Below are 21,066 nucleotides of genomic sequence, written 5' to 3' on the forward strand. Positions count from 1 at the left end.
CATCCATGAAGCCCACCCTCACTAGGAGAAGAAGCCAGACAGTTACTAGTCCCAGTTCAGCCAATACTGCCCATGTGGGCATTGGCCAATTCCCAGGCATTGGCCAATTCCCAGACCTCTTTATCCTTTGATTTCTTTATCTGTAAAATGAGGGAAAACACTAATACTTGCTGCATAGGGACCATTGTAAGGATTAAATGAGTTATTACAGGTAATGAACTTAGATGCCTGACATATAATAGTCACTTTATGTTAGCTATTCAATTATTAATTACTACTGATACTTTTTTATGGTGAAATCTTAGACTGCTCTTTGTTCTCTGGATTCCCATGGTTTGTACAATGCACACGATAACCTTATTCTTTCTTTCATATTTTTACTTGTATGGTTAACACTAAACTCTAGTATATCTAGAGCTAGGTGGAATTAAAAAACACTGGGTAAATGACGATATAGTAGATAAGAGTGTGCACACTGGCAGGCAAAAAGAATTCTTAGGGTTGGATCTTACACTTAAATGTGAGAGGAGCTGAGTTGCTCTTCTGTTTTGACTCTTAGATATGGCTTAATTTATAAATTTCCTAATGGTAATATTGTGGTTACAAATACTTAGCATGAGATCTCCCCTCTTGACTAAATTGTAAGGGCACAATACAGTGTTAACTATAGGCAGAATGATCACCTGATCAGACCAGATCACCAGAACTTATTTATCTTGTATAACTGAAACTATATGCCTGCTAAACAGCAATACGTCTTTCCTCCTCCTCCAGTGTGTGGTAACTATCATTACACTATCTGTTTCTGTGAGTTTGAATATTTTGGATACCTCATGTAAATAGAATCATTCAGTGTTTGTCCTTTAGTGACTAGCTTATTTCACTTAGTGTAGTATCCTCTAGTTTCATCCATATTGTATTTGAAGATGGCCAGGATCTCCACTTCTGGATATATATCCAAAACGATTGAAATCAGGATCTCAGAGAGCTAACTGTACTCCCAGGTTCATTGCAGCATTATTCACAACAGCCAAAATATGGAAACAACCCCTATGTCCATTGATGGATGAGTGGAGAAAGAAAATGTGGTACAATATCTACAATGGAGTATTATTTAGTCTCATAGTATTCTTAATTTTGTATGTTCACCTCAGTTAAAATCCTCAGTCTTTGATTCCCTATAGTTTCTTAATAAAGATGCAGATCAAAAATGCTTTGTGGTTAATAGGGTAGCTGAGTCTTAAGAAAGGATTGAAAGGATGAAATTCTTAAGTGTACTAAGCAATTTGATTTTATCCTTGGAAGATTAAGTGAGAAAAAAAAGTAAGGCATTTGTAAGAGGAGAAAGTAGGAGGAGAAACCCTTCCAGAAGAGAGACCTCAGCATGTGTGGAGGGAGGAGGGGTGTAGTAGAGGGACTAGTGTGGTTTCCTTTGCTTGGAGAGAATGATATGACCCAGGGGTATTCCTGAAGACTCTATGCAACATACTGTAATAGGAGAGGAAGGAACTTTCAATACTCTTGCCCTTGTATACAAAATTAAAAAAAAAATTGGTATTTAGAATAAACTAAGAACTCTAAGCCTATTAAATCTAAATCTTAAGGAATTGAAGGCTATAGATCTTATGATCACTCGATGTCCCTCCAATATCTGGATTGCCATAACAATAGTTGTAAACACTGACTTCATTATAACTGATAATATTCAATAGTGTTCTTAGAAAAAGATGAAAGCAAAAATGTGTTTCTGTATCCTAAATGTAAAGTACCTAAAACTATTGAATAGCCCACTAATAATTTACTCTTGTTTTAATCTAGTATATTATTAGGAATGAGTATTTTTACTGTTTCCTTAAAGACTTGCTTATAAATAGACACTTTGTCCTCCTGATTTTAGTGACCGTTGTATTAAAGTATAGAAATGGGCAGAGTATTATTTTACCAGGAAGTTAGTAGTAAATTATCTTGTCTGAAGGTCTAAAGTCTTTTTTTTTTTTTTTGAGGGTCTAAAGTCTTGTTTGAAAAATCAATTCATTCATAAAATGATGAAAATTATGGAATCAGGAAGGACCTATCTTAGGTACACTTTTGAACTTTTAAGTATTCAGCCCCCACTCCCAAATATATTGGTCATGATTCTCTTCCTCCTCCTCCACTCATAAGTAAATAATTTGACAATCTGGTGTTTGAGGTTGGTGTTTTTCTTCTGGTTTATTGAAACTTTAAGAAGAAATTTGGGGTTACATCACTTGAAAGCTTATTTTTTTGTCAGAAGATCGCTTTTCTGGAATGACTTTGATAGCTTACTAATTATCAGTTACTTTGTGATTTTAAAGGCATTTTTAATTTCATTAGAATTAAAAATTTTCAAGGAGATAGATACTCAAAGTTGTCAGCCTTCAAATCTGGAGCACATTACCCCACAATTACAATCAAAGTAATATCTGAGGACATCTATTTATATTAGTTCGGAATGCTTAGTCATGTCATTCAGTTGACAAGTGTCCATTGTCTTTTTTGGACTTACCTAAAAGGCCCTCTAGCCAGACCAGTATGTCTCTACGTCCTTTTTAATTTGCAGTGAGAATTGTTAATTTCAGAAACTGTACTTTTAGTGAATGTTCCTTTGTAAGAGGTAAAAATCAGACTTTCAGAGCTGGAAGGAACTAAAGATTAATATCATTTGATGCAGTTCTTTCACAGAGGAGAAAGTGGCTCAGAAGAAGTCGAGTGGCATTTGCAAGGAGCCCAGTGTATCCTACCCAGCGTGGTAGGATAAGATAGGTATTCTGACTTCAGTCCCACCTCCTGGTTTGGGGTTATTTCCTCTGTGCCTCACTCCCTGCTTCACCAGAGCAGCAAAAGACTTGGACAAGGGTAATATTTCATTTTACATGATGCTAACCTTATTTATTTTGATGACTGGCATTCATATTGGCACTTGATCTACATTTTAATTTATTACCCTATTTTAGATTTAGTAAGCTGAATAACATAAGAGCTAGAATTAAGTTTCAAAGGAAACTATCTGCATGAATCAGCAGACCAGAATATGTTCACGTTATTTCACATTTTACCATGTGAAGAAGGAAGTCTACTAATGGCAGTTTCATTTTTTGTTGTAGCCACCAACCATCATACATTTTTTTTTATTCATGTTTTGCACCTCTTTTCAGCAATTTCTGTTTTCATGTTTTAAATTTGATGGCTTTGTAACTCTATTTACTCATGACTATTTTTATAGAAACTACTTTGGTATTGTAACTTTTTGTGTAGGGTATTCTAATAAAGTGGCCTTGGATTCACGCTCATTTAATCTCTAACCACATTCAGATTAATTATTCCAGTGTTATTTAGTTCAGATTGCCTTAACTGGGGTAAACAAATCAGAGATTAGGCAGTAGGAAAATATGTCTAAGGTAGTTTCTTACTAATGCCTCTTGTTTGTAGATGTAAAATAGCAATGCTTGATATGAGGAAATTATAAGATGAATGCAACAAAAAATAACCCGTGAGAGTCTCCTGACTAGTATTCCTTTAAAGCCAGAAGTGGTTGACTTTTCAGAAAATCACTTCTGTGCTTCTTGCTTCTTGAAACATTCTGTTCTGTGGACCCAATACATGTTTTTTATGTTTAGGTGTTCTTTTCTGGATCCCTTGGAGTGTTGGTGCTTATGGAGTGTTAAGTAATAAACTCAATGACTTTCCCTGTCCTTTAGATCCCTGGACCAAGACCTCCTGAGAGCCAGCTTAGTGTGCAGTGACAGCAACAAATCAAGTGCGTTTTTATGGTGCCCTCTTAAGCATGCCTAAGCACAGTGAAGCATGTGAGCTTTATTCAGTGCATTCTTGAAAATTGTTGGCAGGAGTTCCAGGCTTTTCACTTAATTTTGAGTTTCTCTGTGCTTTTTGTTTTAAATTCTAGTTGGGTGAGTCGAGAGGAATTATGTTTCATTTTAACTTCCTTTTTCAGAGAAGTAGCTAAACTAGTTGAAGCTGTGGTTTCAGTTAAGATGTCATTTTAAGTTTTGTATATTTTTTAGGGCAGTGGCTCTCAACCCTTAGCATGCATCAGGATCACTTGGAGGGCTAGTAAGCCACATTACTGGGTCCCATCCCTGGTTGCTGATTCTGTAGTTATGGAGTAGGACTTGAGATTTTTTTTTTTATTTGCAGTAAGTTCTAAGGTACTGTGGATGCTGCTGGTCTGGAAACCATAGTTTGAGAACTTCTATTGTAGGGACTTAACCAATGGGAACTACTCCAAAGAGAAGGTATGTGAAATAGTTATCTTAAGAATATTTTTACTGGGCAGCGGTTTGGCGCCGCCTGCAGCCCGGGGTGTGGTCCTGGAGACCCGGGATTGAGTCCCACGTCGGGCTCCCTGCATGGAGCCTGCTTCTCTCTCTGTGTTTCTGCCTCTCTCTGTGTCTATGAATAAATAAATAAAATCTTAAAAAAATTTTTTTTACTTAAGTTTATATACTTGACAAAGCCCGTATTATATGAATAATAATTTTAACAAAAAAAGATTAGTCTTCAGAGTTCCTTTGGAGGTGATGCTACAAGTACACAAGTTACATTGACATTAGTAATGCATGCTGGTGGATGAATAATGGTAGGGCTTCATACTCATATAGCTCAATAGTTCATACCTATCTGAGCTATTGGGTCTCTAGAGTGATGGTGTTTTCAGGTAATGGCACTGTCCTGTGGGACTTTACTGGAAATTGACATTTAAGAATTAAATATGTGATAGATTCTCACCATTTTAGGCTGAAGGAATGGCATATTTGGCTCTTTAGTGAGAATTAACAGGTCCTGTTGTGTTAGAGTTTCTTTTTTTTAATATCTTATTCATTTATTCATGATAGACATAGAGATTGAGAGAGAGAGAGAGAGAGAGGCAGAGCCACAGGCAGAGGGAGAAGCAGGCTCCATGCCAGGAGCCTGACGTGGGACTCGATCCCCGGACTCCAGGATCGTGCCCTGGGCCAAAGGCAGGCGCTAAACCACTGAGCCACCCAGGGATCCCCTGTGTTAGAGTTTCTTGACTGAAGTCAGAGTATAGGATGGGATTCAACAGGAAATGGCTGAAAGATGGAAATGGGGCATGTAACTAAAATTAAGTTCAAGATTAAAGCCCAGGCAGCCCTCTAGTTTAATGCGGATGAGAGGGAGTAAATGAATCGTCAAAATGTCCCCTTAAAATGATTCTCAGTACTTGGATAGATTTTTAGAGAGAAGCTGAAGTGTTTGTTTTGGTGTATGTTTTGAATACTGAATCAGAGCTAAACAGCATTCTATCTCTGAATTCATGGCATTCACAGTCTAGTAGAAGACACTGCGGGGGGTGGGTGGTCATCTGTGGTACATCACAGTATAATGGAATGCAGTCTGCTTTGGGTAGATAAGGGGCTCACATGGGAGAGGCCTCTGGGAGAATACAGGAAGTCTTCAGAGGCAGGTGAAATGTGAGCTTAATCTGAGAGAATGAGTAGCTCAAAAGAAGGAGAATATAATCAGGAGACTTCTGGAAAGAGAAAACTTTTTCTTGTCTCCCATGTAGAGCTGGGAGAAATCAGGAATGTTGAGAGAATTCTAAGGATGTTTTGTGGGAAGAATGTTGGGTTTGTGCTGGGGCAAGTCAAGAAATGAAGTAAGAATAAGTGGGCAGAGCATAAATGCAAATGCCACATTGGGATTTTACTCAAGGGAAATAAGCCATAAAAAATAAAATAAGAATGTTAAGGAAGGACACCTAGAGAACATTCCATTTTAGGAAAGTTCTTGAAGTTCCATAAAGGAGGAGAGGAAGGTGTAGAGAAAGGGTGAAAACAGAAAAAGGCCTGAGAAGGAAGAAATGAATATGAGCAATATTAAGGAGCTAAAATTGCTAGGATTTGGTTGGTAGCGAAGTGAGTTTGAAGGGGAGGAAGTTGTTTGGGTTAATTAGGGTTTAGCTTTCTGGCTCTGAAACATAGCCCTTCACAGGGTTGGAAAATATGGAAAAATAAACAGAATTGGGGATTAGATGATACTTGCACTGGAAAATAACTTTTTTTTTTTTTTTTAAAGATTTTTTTTATTTATTCATGAGAGACACACAGAGAGAGGCAGAGACAGAGGCAGAGGGAGAAGCAGGCTCCATGCAGGGAACCTGATGTGGGACTCAATCCTGGGTCTCCAGGATCACGCCCTGGGCTGAAGGCAGTGCTAAACCCTGAACCACCTGGGCTGGCCTGGAAAAGAACTTTTTAAATTTTACATTCTGAGCTAATGCTAGTGGGGATGTAAAGGACAGATCTGAGACAAGTTGTCTGGGAAGTACTAGTTGAATTTGGTTTGGACTAAATATGGTGAAGGTAGAGAGGGGGAAGAAGAAAGAGCTCATTAGGTGCCTTAGTCTTAGAAATTTCAAAAAGATATTTGCAAAAATAGTGGGAAAATTGAAGTTGATTGCAGTAAATGCCAACTAGTCTGAAGGATATTGGATTGAATGTATATTGACCTTGAAAGTTAATTGAAAGGCAGGGTTATATTAATCTGAGTTTGAAAGCCAATTATGTTATTCCTTTGAAGCATGTCCATTCTTTCTCAGTGGTTTTTATAGGATGATTGGTGATACTTTGATAATATTATGAAATTTCAAGTGTTATGTGGAAGGCTAAATAGAAAATGGAAAATCTGTCACAGGTGGTATATGTAAATAGAAAAGTTTTACATAATGCATGATGTTGGCTTTCTAATAAAAGACAGGTAGCTTTATACAAATTGCAAGAAAGATAAACCATAAAATATTAAAGACAATTTTTTGGACAATCAATTTCTTAGACTTCATTTATTCTACTTATGAAGTAGATTGGTGTTGGTTTTACTAGTCTTGAGAGGTTTGGAAGATATAGTCACGAAGGAAGAGTAATTCTCCATTATCTCATTCCTTTTTCTTATGTCACCTGTACTTCTTACATGTTTGTAATTTTACTGTAGGACAAATGTCTTTGTGGATTTCCATATGAATTTAGTGACAGTTCAGTTTTGAATAGAGTTTTGTTGACACAAATTATATGCAGATAGTATTATTGTTGATAGTGGTTACTGTGGATGGTTAAAAGGGAGAATAAGGAATAGGTGCCATCAAAAAAAATTTTTTTTTTTAGCTAGATGATAACTTCTATTGCTTTGATTTGGCTTTCAGGCGAGATGGATTTGGGTTTGAATTATAGCTATATAGGAAAACTTATAGAAAGTCATTTAATCTCATTAAGATTTGGTCTCCTATCTGGAAAATGGGAGACCAAATAGAGCCAAATTGAAGGAAGAACTCATATGAAATGCATATAACAATGCTGATGTAGGACTTGTATTAGTTTCCTGTGGCCACTGCTCAGTGACTTAAGCAACATAAATATATTCTCTTATGGTTCTGGAGGTCAAATGTCTAAAATGAGTCTTCAGGGGCTAAAATCAAGGTGTCAGGAGGTCTGGTTCCTTCTTGAGGCTCTAGAGGGAGAATCTGTTGTTTGCCTTCTAGAGGCAGCAGGTGTTCCTTGGCTGTTGGCTGCATCATTCTTTTCTCTGTCTCCACGGTCACATCTCCTTCTCCGATAGCAGTTAAGCCTTTCTCTTCTGCTCTCTTATCAGGACACTTGTGATTACTTTTAGGGCCCAACTTGATAATCCTGGATAATGCCTTGTCTCAAAATCATCAACTTAATCACCTGCAAAATCCTTTTTGTCATGTAAGGTGACATTTGCAGATTCCTGGGATTACAGTGTGAACATTTTGGGGGAAGGGGGTGTTGTTATTCTTGTCTAGGATAGTACTCAAATTATCAATATTGTGAACAAAAAATAAAGAATTGGAGATGGAATATTCGTGTTTAAACTAGGAAAATTTACAATAGTACACTATGAAATATCAGTATACAATATATTTTATATACAGTAGTATTTTAAAGAATGTACCTAACCATTCTGGATTGCATGAAAAATGGGACCTCATATATTATTATGTAATGGCTTAAATAAGGTTTAATTGGAGGACCATCTAAACTGGTCAGATGTTACAGGACATATTTTAATATGACCATGATAGAGAAAATAAGATGATGATTTTTTACTACTTTAAATTTGAAGGATAAGCAAGCTTGAATGCATTTTTCTGGGATAATGAGAACTCTGGGCTCCTAGCTTATTTATACTGAGCTGCAATTCTTTGAGCATTCAGTATATATTTCCTGAGTGTCAGCTACCATGCAGGCCCTGAGTTAGGTCTTGCCCTTGGATATACCAGGATGTTTTTCATTAACTTCTCAGGTGTGTAGTCATTGCATGGCTGTTTGCTTTGCTTACACTTTTGATATCTTTTTCTAGATTGCAGTCATTAAATGACCCTTTCCACTGATTTTCAGCCCATAGGAACCTTGAGTGTGCTTTAAGAGGAGTTAAATTCTTAGATCCTCTAAAACAGTGGTTCTCACTCAACCATGGGCGATTTTGCTCCCCAAGGGACATTGGATAATGTCTGAGGACATTTTTGATTGTCATGGCAAGTATGAGTGGAGTGCTGCTGGTATCAGTGGATAAGGCTAGGAATGCGGTTTAATACCCTACAATGCACAGTATAATTCTCCCACAATGAGGAACTTATCCAGTACAAAATGTTAATGCTGCCAAGGTTGAGAAACCCTCCCTGCTCTAAACTTATATTGCCTCCATGAACCTTTGGATTAGATAAAATTGTGAAAAATTAAGGTTTTTTTCTATCTTGGAATTGCCCCCACAAACATTAGATAAAGAGAAGTGTATTTAGAACAGGCAAAATTTAGGACTAAAATGATAAAATTAGGCTAGGGATTTTTTTTGAGGTTGGAAGGGGTCCTAATTTTTCCCATAGTGGAAATTAAAATTTTGAAACAAGTATAAGTTAGAGGCAAGAGAGAATAATTTACTTCTAAGCAATATGGAGACTTGTGACTGTGTAGGATAAACAAATAGTTTAGTGTGTATTACTTTGACTATGGAATTGTACTATCTGCACACATAGCTCATTTTGCATAAATTACAGCTGAGGAATCAGGATGATAGCTTACTGATAACAGTTTATATACTCTTATGCTTTGCCGCAAAGAATGTTCATGTGTATCAGAAAGGAAAGAAGTTTTTACATGCTAGGCACTTTAAATATATCTCAATTGGGGCGCCTGGGTGACTTAGGCAATTTAAGTCCCAACTCTTGATTTTGGCTCAGGTCATGATCTTAGGACCTTGAGATTGAGTCCACTGAGTCAGGCTCCATGCTCACTGGGGAGTCTGCCTCTCTTACTCCCTCCCCCCCTCCCCTCACTTATGTGCATGCTCTCTCTCTCAAGTAAATAAATATGTGTGTGTGTGTGTGTGTGTGTATGTGTGTATATATATATATATGTATGTATGTATATATATATATATATCTTAATTTTCATGAACCTAAAGGTAGATACAGCTTTATTTTAATATAAGAACATGTGCCTTCAGGAAACCAAAAGATTTTCCCATTTCATCTTATTTGTGTTTAACTTATAATCTTACTTATTTATAGTTGATAAGTACATGTCTTACAGAAACTGGCTTAGCAGGGGTGAAGTACAGGAAATCTGTACCTTGCAGTTGTTCTTTCACTCTGAGAATTATCATGATGCATTTCATTTACTTATAAGTCTTCTAGAAAGTGCTTTGGTAGTTTTTCCTATGTGGAATCTCATAATGAGCTAAACTTTTGCCAAAAAGATAGTAATGGGGAAATTCTGACATTGTCTCTGGGAGACAGATTTACACAGGATATGGTAATTGCCATAGATAGGTTTTGAGTCAACACTTCGAGCGAATATTGAGAGACCTATTTCAGGATAACATAGAGGCAATTGTTTTTTCAGAATTAAAAAAGGTAAATTATTTAAAAAATATATGATGATGGGAAGTGTGTACTAATACCTAACATGGTCTTAGTCTATGGATTATAGTCAATGGAAAGTATGGATCACATGAAGTCTTAATAGTTTTATGACTCTGGGAAAGTTTTAAGCTTTTGGAGTCCCAGTAATCATTTGATGGTTGTGGGGATTAAAGGAGATAATGTATAATAGTCAATGTCATGATTAATATGAAGTGCTTAATAAAGATAATTATTTTAATATACATTATATAATGAAGCATAAAGTAAGCTTAAAACAGAGCACAATTGCAAAATACTTCATAATAACAGTGTCCCTGGGGCGCCTGGGTGGCTCAGTAGTTGAGTGTTTGCCTTTGGCTCAGAGTGTGATCCCAGGGTCCTGGGGTTGAGTCCCGGATTGGACTCCCCACAGGGAGCCTGCTTCTCCCCCTGCCTATGTCTCTGCCTTTCTGTCTCTCATGAATAAATTTTAAGATCTTAATAACAGTTGGGCCAAAAAACATGGAAAAAATTTTTGAAATTTAAGTAAAATGGATCTCTTGTTGCAGGACTTCTTAGAACTTTAATTTGTTGTTGTGTATATTTGAGAAGAAAAGGTAGAACACCTGGGAAAAATTTTCTACCTTAAATCCTATTAAAATTTTGCTATCTTCTCATGTTTCATGATACACAGTTTGAGAGACACTGACTCTGAAAGTACCTCATCTAGCACATTCCAGTATCATGGTACTAAAAGATTTATGCTTATAGTTGATTTTCATATTGCCATTGAGCATGGGTTTGAGCATTTAGAAGGATACCTGAGATAGGTAGTTCAGTATTCTCCTAAATTGTACTTTTAAGACAAGAATTTTTTTTTTTTAAGATTTTATTTATTTATTCATGAGATACAGAGAGAGAGAGACAGACAGACAGAAGCAGAGGGAGAAGCAGACTCCATGCAGGGAGCCCGACATGGGACTCAATCCTGGGACTCCAGGATCACACCCTGGGCTGAAGGCAGGCAACAAACCGCTGAGCCACCCAGGGATCCCCACAAGAATGGTTTTGACAAGATTTTTGTTGACAATTCATTATTTTCCCTCCTTTGAGGAGAAGCAACTAGCAATTTAGTCATTGTGTATATGCATGTAGGATATTACACAGTTTAAAAATGATCCAATAGTAGTTCCTCAGCTCTTCTCTCAACAGCATTTTTTGACCCTTTTGGTTTCTCTTCCTTCTTCCCTTACCCCTGGCATGCCACTCTTCCCATCACAGGAGATGGTCCTCTGTCAACTTTGCTGGTTTCTCCTCTACTTATTAACCCTTACGTGTTGGGTTTTCCGGAGCTCAGTCCCTAGACTTCTCTACCCTTATTTTCTAGGTGATACTATTTTAGCCTTGTGACCTTACATTTCATCTCTATGCAGACAGTTCTGCAGATTATATATCCAACCTAGATTCCTAGCTTGAACATCTTGTGTGTCTAATTACCAATTAATCCCCATTTCTACTTTGTAAAGTGTCTCAAACTTAACATGTCTGAAACCAAAACCCACTATTTTCATTACTGCTGCTACCTGGCATTGTTACCTATAGAAGGAAATATGGGTAAGTCCCTAATTGACATCTTCTCTAGCCTCTCCCCAATATATTTGATATAGTTGAATGTGTAATTCCATTTAGTACACTGCCTACATAGTGGGTACTCCATCCTGCATTGAAAATTGACCATTTCTGGTTTGCAGTCTAATGGAGAATATATGTGTGTAAGTCTCCAGTGTGAAATCATTTGTATGTGACAGCAAACACTGCATAAAGTAGAAGAGAATTACAAAGAATATGTGGTTCTGAGGGTTAGAAAGAAAACCAACCTTTCAGCTTCAGTGTCATTTTTTTAGGCAGCGTCAGTGTCTTCAGATGCATGCAGTTTTCTTCCTTTCTTTTGGAGTGAAACTTAGCTATTCTTAGTAGGTGTGGGAGGGTGTGAAATTTAATAAATTATTTTTAACAAGCACTACTCACTTGATTGTCATGTTTGGAAAAAGCATTTTATGTTGCCAGGGCAAAAACTGTTAAGTTTCCAGGAGTTTTTTCTCACATAGGTAAGTTCAGAAATCATTGAGTTTATCTATTTGTGCTCACTAATTACCTCCAGATTTCATGCTATTTTCCCAACTGACATTTTTACAGTTTCCACATTCAGGTAGAACTGCATTCTGCAAGTTTCATGGGAGATGAAAATCTATGAGTCACATGTGTCTAGCATTACTGGAAGATTGTCCAATGGAATGCAGTTTCATTTTTAGGGATGAAGGTGGGAGGAAAGGAAGAATTTCAGTTTTTTTAAATGCAGCTTAGAGAGAAGGAAAGATAAGTGCAGTATTCTAAGAATTCATCTTGATCTTGTTGTTCACAGGTCTCTTCCTCCTGCTTGATGCAGTCATTAAGGAAAGGTGGTGGTATTTGCTCTCTATTAAATAATGCAGTGGATGAGCTTCCATTAATAGAAAAATAGAATATTTTTCTTTTTTTTTTTTTGGAATAAAAACAAGCCATTTCCTCAGTAGTATTAGGAGTTATTTGCTTGTTTATGTTTTTGAAAATTTCACTCAGTACCCTTTAGTTTATGTGGAGGCAGCCATCTCATTTCATATGTAAGAATAATGCCACTGGTGTCCTGAGAAGGACATCTGTTCTGCATTGTCTCCGCTGTCTCCCACTGCCACACATGTGACTCCCCCTTTCCTCGTACATGTCTGACAGATTGAAAGCAGATGCTGTCCACACACTTCTGCTTGTGATTGCTTATGAAATCATGACTCAGAGCCTCATTTCTTGAAATATTTTTAAAGTTGTGAACAGGTGGCCAGACTTCATAAGCAACAACTGGAGGGCAGAGATTACTTAGTGGCTTGGAGAGGGACCAAGTATCTTGTGAGTCCAGTTTCTGTAACATCAGCCCGGTTTCCGAAGAGGCGACATCCAGGTCAGCTGGTGCCATTCAGGGCAGGGCCAAACTAATTCTAGAAGGGCTGAGTCCCTAGCAGGCATCCCCATCTTACTCATTCTGGGAAGTCACCTCTGGGAAGGATGCCTGGGGACAGAATCTCCCAGTGAGTTGCAGTTGTTCTGAGGAACAAAGGTAGAAGCTTTATTCTGGGCAGGAAAGGAGGACTATAGGGCTATAGGATTAGAGGCCAAAACAAGGATGAATATGTATGGCAGGGAAGAGATAGGTACGGTAGGAAGCTATACTTGAGCCCCTTATAGAATTTCAGATTCCTTGTTAGCCAGAGAAGCTTGAGGGAGTGGCAGGTGGAACCACACGTCTTATCTTTCTTATTAGGATGTGGGAAGTGTTCCCTCATGGTACCCGAGGCAAAAATAATGCCACTGTGTAAGCCATTCCAGGATGGTAAATTTTGGTTTCAAGGAAGGTTTAGATTCTTTGGATTTTATCTTTCAGAGCTCTGATGGGAAGCTTTTCATTGCAGAGATTAGCATTTCATCTTTGTACTTAGCACTCTGAAGTTGGTTTTTGTTTTTGAATCTCTGCCCCTTTTTTGGCCTTAACAATGTACAGTCATAAAGAATTCCCTTTTACTGCAATTTTAAAGATAGTATTTTAAGAAAGAAACCCCATTATGGATATCAGTACAATTTGAATCAGTTGGATATGCTTTAAGCAAGCTAATGCAATTTAACTGTTCTTTGTCATCGTGAATATTTATTAGAAATCTCCAGAGATTTTAGGCTTTCTTTTGCTAACTTAGATTTCTGTAAGCAAAATAAATATGTTCAGTCAATATTTGAGAGCATCTGTGTACCATGCATTATGCTAGGTGTTGTTAATAAAATATTATGTGGTTGCCAGGTGTTAGACGTGTCTTTAGACAGGTGAGATATGGCAGTAAACAAAACCCCCAAAATCCTTTTGGATTCTGGTGGAGGAGAGGCATAATGAATACATGCAGTAGATGGTTATAAGTACAAAAAACAAAGCAGAGATGAGGAGTGTCAGATAAGCTGGTTGTAATTTTAAATATTTAGGTCAGCATGACTTCACTAGGAAGCATTTGTGTGCAGCTTGGTGAATAAGTGGGCTCTACCCTCACATAGCTTATAGTCTAGTGATAACTGCTTCTTGATGAGCACTTACCATGAAGCTAGGGATTCTGCTAAGTACCTGTGTATATTTCCTCCTAATCTACTGAACTCTGGGGAGCATTATCCCCAGTTTCATCAGAAGGAAATGGAAGTTTCTGATAGTCAAATTGCTTAGGTGAACATAGTAGGATCCAGAACTGACCTGAAGCCTATGCTTTTAAACATGGCATTGCACCAGTATTAACTCTTGAAATGTTTATGGAGAAGTTAGCCAATTTTGTAGATTGTGCTGGCTTATTTTTGGTTCTTTTGTGTTGGGCAGTAACTTCGTTGGCTCATGGAAAGTCAGCCTTACCATGAGATTCCCCTCAAGCCTGTTCTATTTAAAAGGTTTTGGGGTTGTGCCCATTGGCCACAGAAGGCAAAGAAGCCATGTGGTCACTGACTTCCATCCAGTGGGGTGTGTTTGTTTGTTGTGTGTCAGAGAGTGGCCTTTATTGACTCCAGCAAATCATTGACTACTTGAATTCCTGGCATTACATTTCAGTGATAGGATACTAATTTGGCTGGCCTATGTATCATTGTATGCAAGAGCACATTATAAATGCTCTTACTTAGAAGGGAATATAAAGTGCGTGAAAGATTAGAGTGCCAAGGTTACTGCATATTGTGTTTATTACAGAATGGACCATACTTGGATTTATAGTGATTGCTTCCTCAGAATAAAAAGTAAATGGCAAAGGAGTGTGTTGGAAGAGAAGTCTTTATGGAGGGATGTGGAAAGGAGGTCAGGGATTCAAGAGTGCTCTGTTGTTCTTTTTGCCCTCAGTGTGCTTATGATATTCTACTAAAATCATCCCACTTTCAATGCAATGGCAATTTTCAGCATGGTCTGTCCTTTGTGTTGAGTATTAATACTTGTGCTTTGAATAATTTAATTTCTGAGGTGTGTATGTTGGTTATTCTTCTAAAAGAAGCTATTTTATAACCCTATGTGCTTTTTATTTTATTTTATTTTATTTTTGTATTTTTTTTTATTGGAGTATGGTCAGGTTTAAGTGATCCTCTTCCATTAATTACTTCCAAAGTTAAATGTTGATTTTTACAAGATGATTTTTTTTTTTTTACGTAGGAGGTAAGCTATGAAGAGATAAACACTTAGGTTGTATAGTTGATTCTTTTGATTTACTTTTTTGAAATATAATATGCATATATAGAATATACATTATAAGTGTATAATTCAGAGACTTCAGAGACAGGACACACTTGGATAGCCAGCTTCCAGATCAAAAGAAAGGAAAATATCCGTGACTCCTCCTTTTGCTATTGTTATGGAGGGAAGGGCCCCACAAGGGTAACTACTCTCTTTAACATCATATCTTTGTTTTGTACTTCCTATGAATGAAAATTACAATCTGTACTGTTTGTGTCTGGTTTTGCTTTTGCTTCTTATTGCTAGACTGAATCACATGGTTCTGTGCAGTTGCAGATTGTTCATTTTTATGGCCATATAATATTTCATTGATAATTTATGGGTTCTATTGCTAAAGATGCATGTGCAGCTTCCAGTTGTTTCTATTATGAAAGATGCTTTTGTAAACCTCATATATGACTTTTGGTGAGTATATGTAAACATTTCTGTCGGGTATATACCTGGGATTGGAATTCCTGGGTCCTAGAATACATATACTCAGCTTTTATAACTATTACCAAATAAATTAAAAGTTAAAGTAGTTATACCAGCTTACATTTCCATAGTAGTATGAGAACTTGTAAATTTTACTTTTGTCCTCTTTTGGAGAAGGTAGAGGTGCATGTTGTTCTAAGGTACATTTCACTTCATGATTGTTTTATGGAAAAGAATGGCTGGAGCTGTCTCACTGATTCTTTGGAAGCTAAGTTCAATGTTTGTGAGCTTATTCTCTCCTCTTTTTCTTTTCTGTGTATGGGTCTTATATGTTAGATATGTATTTTACATATCTCCTGTGTACGTATGACATATATGTTTATACATTTTATCTTGAAAATATACCACTTACAGACTTTTAGGCTAGAAGTCACCTAGTTTTGTCTTCTCCAGTCTTTGAATTAGTAACAATCCTGCTTCAGCGTGTCTAATGACAGGAAGCACATTAGTTTTAGGGGGTCCCCTTTGTCAAGTAACAACAAATCTACTTTTCAACCTAGATACTTCTTCAACATTGTGGTGACATCTGCTTCCTTTTAATTTCTCCCATAAATATCATGCCCTTTTACAGATGTAGAAGAAAACTCAGGATTCTTGTGACAGAGTGAAATTTCTTCGGGGAGAGATTTCATGGTCGTTTCTTAAACTGTAATTCTCAGCATCTGCAGGACCATGATCTGATCTCTGAGCATTTTACTCTGAGAAACTTAGGTGAAAAACCCATGGACAATGGAAAAGAAAACTCAGTGCAAAACTCCCCTTGCCCCTCCCCTGCTCTTAAGGTTTTTTTTTTTTTTTTTTTTTCCCATTTTTGTGCCATGAGGCACACTGACATCCCCCCCCCCCACATTTTGAATGGGTTTAAATATTGTTTAAAATAAAAATACAAAAAATGCAAATAGTGTGTTTATAAAAATCAGACTGTAATGAAAAATATGAGAAAAGGACAACCTTGCTTTTTATAGAAAATGGACCCATTCTATTTCATGAAATCAATGAATATGGAAAATTCTGATGGCTAATATGCCATCCAAGGTTTTTGAATGTCCAGGTGGTATTAATATTCATGGAATTTTAGAACAAAAATGAGTTTTTTCTACTTAATAATTTAAGGCTCGTAGATATTACTTAATAGGCATTTTCTTTTCTCTTTACAGGCAAGAAGAGACTGATAGGAGAGTGAAAAATGTAAGCTATATTTAAGGGAACATTATTAATGGTTTTTTTACTTACATGTTCTGTAATAAGGCAGCAGGATCTAAAAATATCTGATATATACTGTGAATCCTTTTTCTAATGGAATTGTTGCCAATAGCCAACCAGTCGGGAACTCAAAGTTTTAAATAAGCTTAAAACTGTATGTCCTCTGACGGGGTGAAAGAGGGGAGATGAAACCTGGGGAGTGGCTCCTTACACGTGAGAAAGCTGGGAAAGGCAAATTAAACATACTTCAGGATCTTCAGAGGAGTTTGTCAAACCATCAGGTCAGACTTTAAGTGAAAATGCCGAATGTTTAAGAACTCTGTACTTCTATGTCTAACATTCTGCATATTAGAAGAATTTCTAAAAGTGTGACAGCTTTATTTTAAAAAAATACGAGAGCTCCTTATTTTTTAAAAAAGATTTTATTTATTTATGAGAGACACAGAGAGAGAGAGGCAGAGACATAAGCAGAGGAAGCAGAGGAAGCAGGGGAAGCAGTAGGCTCCCCACAGGGACCTCAATGTGGGACTCGATCCCAGGATCCTGGGATCAGAACCTGGGCCAAAGGCAGACGCTCAACCGCTAAGCCACCCAGGGTGTCCCACAAGATCTCCTTATTAAGGAAGCTGAGAACCACTGATTTTAAGGGTTCAATCTGTTTGTTGGAAAAATTAATTACTTTAAAAGTATAATTTGCTGTCTTCATAAATGTTTTCCTTTGTATGTACTAGTAGAGTATGCAAATACCTGTTGGAATCTGAGCTTTGGGTCTGAGAATATGCTCAGAGACAGAAATCTAAGAATAATTAACACTTTTAATGACTCTTCTCCTTCACATAATTGAGAAGAAAATCTACTTTTCAACCTAGATACGCTGTCTTCTGTCTAGAGTGCTCACCTGCATTAGGACTTGCAGTTAGTTACTGAGTAGACTGATCTTGTTGTTTTGTGGAATTTTTTTCAAGGTTTTGATAACACTGTACTGGTTGGGAAGAAAAGCACAAAGTAACCCGTACTATAATGGACCCTATCTTAATTTGAAAGCATTTGAGAATCTTTTAGGACAAGCTCTGACTAAGGTAAGGAAACCACATCTGGATGAGATGACTACTGCTCCTAGTACTACTACTTTTTCCTCCTCTTCCACACCTCCCTGTATTCCTTTCCTTCCACTTCTCCTCTTCTTTCTTCCTGCCTTCTGACAAATATGGCAGCTCCTGTTATATGTGCTCCACTCTAGATTTTATAGGGTAGAAAGGGATTTTATTTGTTTGCTCGTCTTATATGCCCACCACCAAGGAGTGAGTCTAGCTATTTATTTCTTAATTTTAGAAAATTCAATGACCTGCTCATTTGCTTCCTTTTGTAAGGCACTTGATATAACTTAGCTCTTTCTGTATTAGGAACTCAACTTGTTGTAGAGAGCTGCTTCAGGATATATTACCATGTGTGAAAATTACTCAGTTTCTCTATCTTAATATCTTGTTATGGGTCATTATATCTCTAATGCCTCTATACTCCCAATTTCCTCATAGTTCTGCCATATTGCTTCTGTTTTCTAGAGAGCAGTGAATGCTGTTACATGTAATGTGGTAAGGGGTTTAAATTAGAATCTTTCATCTTAGACACATTTCTAGTCCTTTATATCTTGGAATCAGTATTATAGCTTTTGAATGCTTAACGATTGTTTGAGGGGAGTCAACTGCCAGGGCTGACCATAGCTCTATCAGATTTTCATTTCAAAGGTCCAAATAAGAAAATTAACTCCCCCAGGGGAATATTTACATAGGGGAATTTGCATTGCTCAGAAGAAAATAAGTAGCTAAAATAATACACCATCATCTAATTAATAGTAGTTGCTCTGTGGATTTTTATGGCCATTAAATGATACTGTCCCAAGAAGGTATTTAACATTAATCTCTGGCACATGGTAAGGATGTGATAAAAGTTAGTTACCATGATTGGAAGATAGAAATTTTAGGTCAGGATGAAAATGAGCACCTTGCCTTACATCTACTCTGATCTTCAAATACTTTTGCCTGAGCCCAGCCACATACATTGTAAAAGCGGAGATTGCAGAGCTTAGATGGTTAAGATATTCCTTCTTGATTTTTTTATTATTTTTGAATCATAGAGAGTTGAGGGAGTTTCCCTCAAATTGCTTGAAATGGTTAATACAGGTTATAGAGTTATTCTGCACAAGCCTTATAAATGTTGGGAGAACATTCACAGTAGGCGCATCCTCCTAGAGTACTACTGTCTGACCGAGACAGATGAACAGATAGGTCACCACAGTGGGAGAGGATAAGATAGCGATGGATGAATGTCCAGGTGGCTTGAGATATGAACAGAACCTTGCTTTACAGTTATGTCAGCTAGGAAAACTTATGGTTAAAAATAATATGGGACTTTGGCTCCTGTATTAGTGCTCTCTTACGCCTTTGGTTCTTTTTATGGCAGTCTGACTCAGGTTGAATAATCCTAGTACAGCATTTGTGCTGGGAATGCTTTATTAAAAGCTATTTCCTGCCAGCAGTGTCAAAACCAGAGTCGATAAAACATTTTGATAGATAAAACTGCAGTTGTTTCCATTCCATGGGGATGAGGATAGCCATAAGAACTGTATAAATACCTATGATCACTGTTTTGCATCTGTTCAGTTAAAAAGTTATTGTGTTCAGATGTTTCACACTGAAATAGAAAATGCTTAATGGCCAATATAAAATGTCAATTAAAAAAGTTACGTGGTAAGCTGTTGTACCTGAGTCATCATATAAACTGGAGGTGATTCATTTTAGATGACTTGTCAGATGAAAGTCCTCATAAAAACCAGGTACCAGGGCCAGACTCAGGTTCTTTTATAACTGAGGTTACCCATCACCAATAACTTGAACATTTTATGAGGTCAAAAGTCATCTTACTCTGTGTTCAGGACTCTGGACTTCAACGAGTACATGTCTGAGAAAACTGATGAAATGAAAGATGTACTTAAAATTTTTTTATATTTCGAGAAGTATTTTGGTGGTTTCAGCTCTAGGCCCAGCTCCCCCAGCTCCTTGGAAATACAGTACAAGATGTAGGTGCTTACATTTTCACAGTAGATGTCAACTCTAATGTCAGTGTGTCTGGCATCTAACAAAAAGGAGATCTCACATAAATCTACTAGATCTTATGGGTGCTTCCTACATTGGTCAGACATTTGAGCCAGGAATTGACAGATCCAGTCTCAGCCAAAAGTATGTCCAAGACAGCTGCTAATTATGCATTGTACACATTTTTTTTCAATGTTATCCATATGTTGAAAATGTTCATAATTGAAAGTTGAAAGAATTGTACAACAAATACCCAGATATGTACCATCTGATTCAATTATTAACACCTTCCCCTACTGGCTTTACATGACTATATTTATCTGTTTTTACTTTAATCATTTCAAGGTAAATTACAGATCTCTCACTCAAAAACTCAGCATACATCTCTTAAGAGTAAAAATATTCTTCTGAATAACTACAATGTCTATTATACTGAAGGAAATTAATAAATATTTCCTTCTATCTAATATTAAGTCCATATTCAAAATTTCCCAATTGTCTCCTGACTTTCTTTTCTGTCTTATTTTTATCTGAATTCTGATTTAATCAAGATTCAATTCACATATTACATCTGGTTGTTAGTATTATATTCTTTAAGCTGTCTCTGTACTTTGCTCATCTGCAGCTAGCATTTCTGATTTATATACTAATGACCAACTTACCTTTTCTGAGGCAAAAATTAGTTATTAGTTATTCTTGGATTACTATATATTGGGACTATACTAAGGACTTTGTAATTTTATTGCAATCCTAATTTTAAAAAGTTCAGTTTTATTTTGCTATTAACATTATCATAGAGAAATGTTATTCAAAATAATGTATTTATATATATGTATTTTTAAACATTTTATTTTTAAATAATCTCTTCACCGAACATGGGGCTCGAACTCACAATCCCAAGATCAAGCATCCCATGCTCTACTGACTGAACCAGTCAGGCTCCCCCAAAATTATGCTTTTAAATCAAGTTCCATATGGTTTACACACCTATAATCATGTTTGTTGTATGTCTACATATGTCTTACGTGAGCCAAACAAACACTTAGGTTCAGGGA

At 36.8% G+C, this 21,066-nt stretch overlaps 1 protein-coding gene across 33 annotated transcripts in view; it reads left to right on the forward strand.

Moving 5' to 3' along the window:
- Positions 1–21,066, forward strand: part of LMO7 (LIM domain 7) — a 197,600-nt gene that overhangs the window by 121,600 nt on the left and 54,934 nt on the right. For 32 of the 33 annotated variants that reach the window (XM_035704488.2, XM_049099283.1, XM_049099284.1 and 29 more), the window contains 2 exons: positions 16,874–16,904; positions 17,885–17,998. In XM_035704488.2, coding sequence (XP_035560381.2) covers positions 16,874–16,904; positions 17,885–17,998 — 145 coding nt within the window. Of the gene's footprint in view, positions 1–3,998; positions 4,275–16,873; positions 16,905–17,884; positions 17,999–21,066 lie in introns of those variants that run through there. The other variant, XM_049099299.1, reaches the window with a different exon arrangement.

The sequence above is a fragment of the Canis lupus genome, chromosome 22, assembly GCF_003254725.2.
Source record: "Canis lupus dingo isolate Sandy chromosome 22, ASM325472v2, whole genome shotgun sequence".
Taxonomy (NCBI): Eukaryota; Metazoa; Chordata; class Mammalia; order Carnivora; family Canidae; genus Canis; species Canis lupus.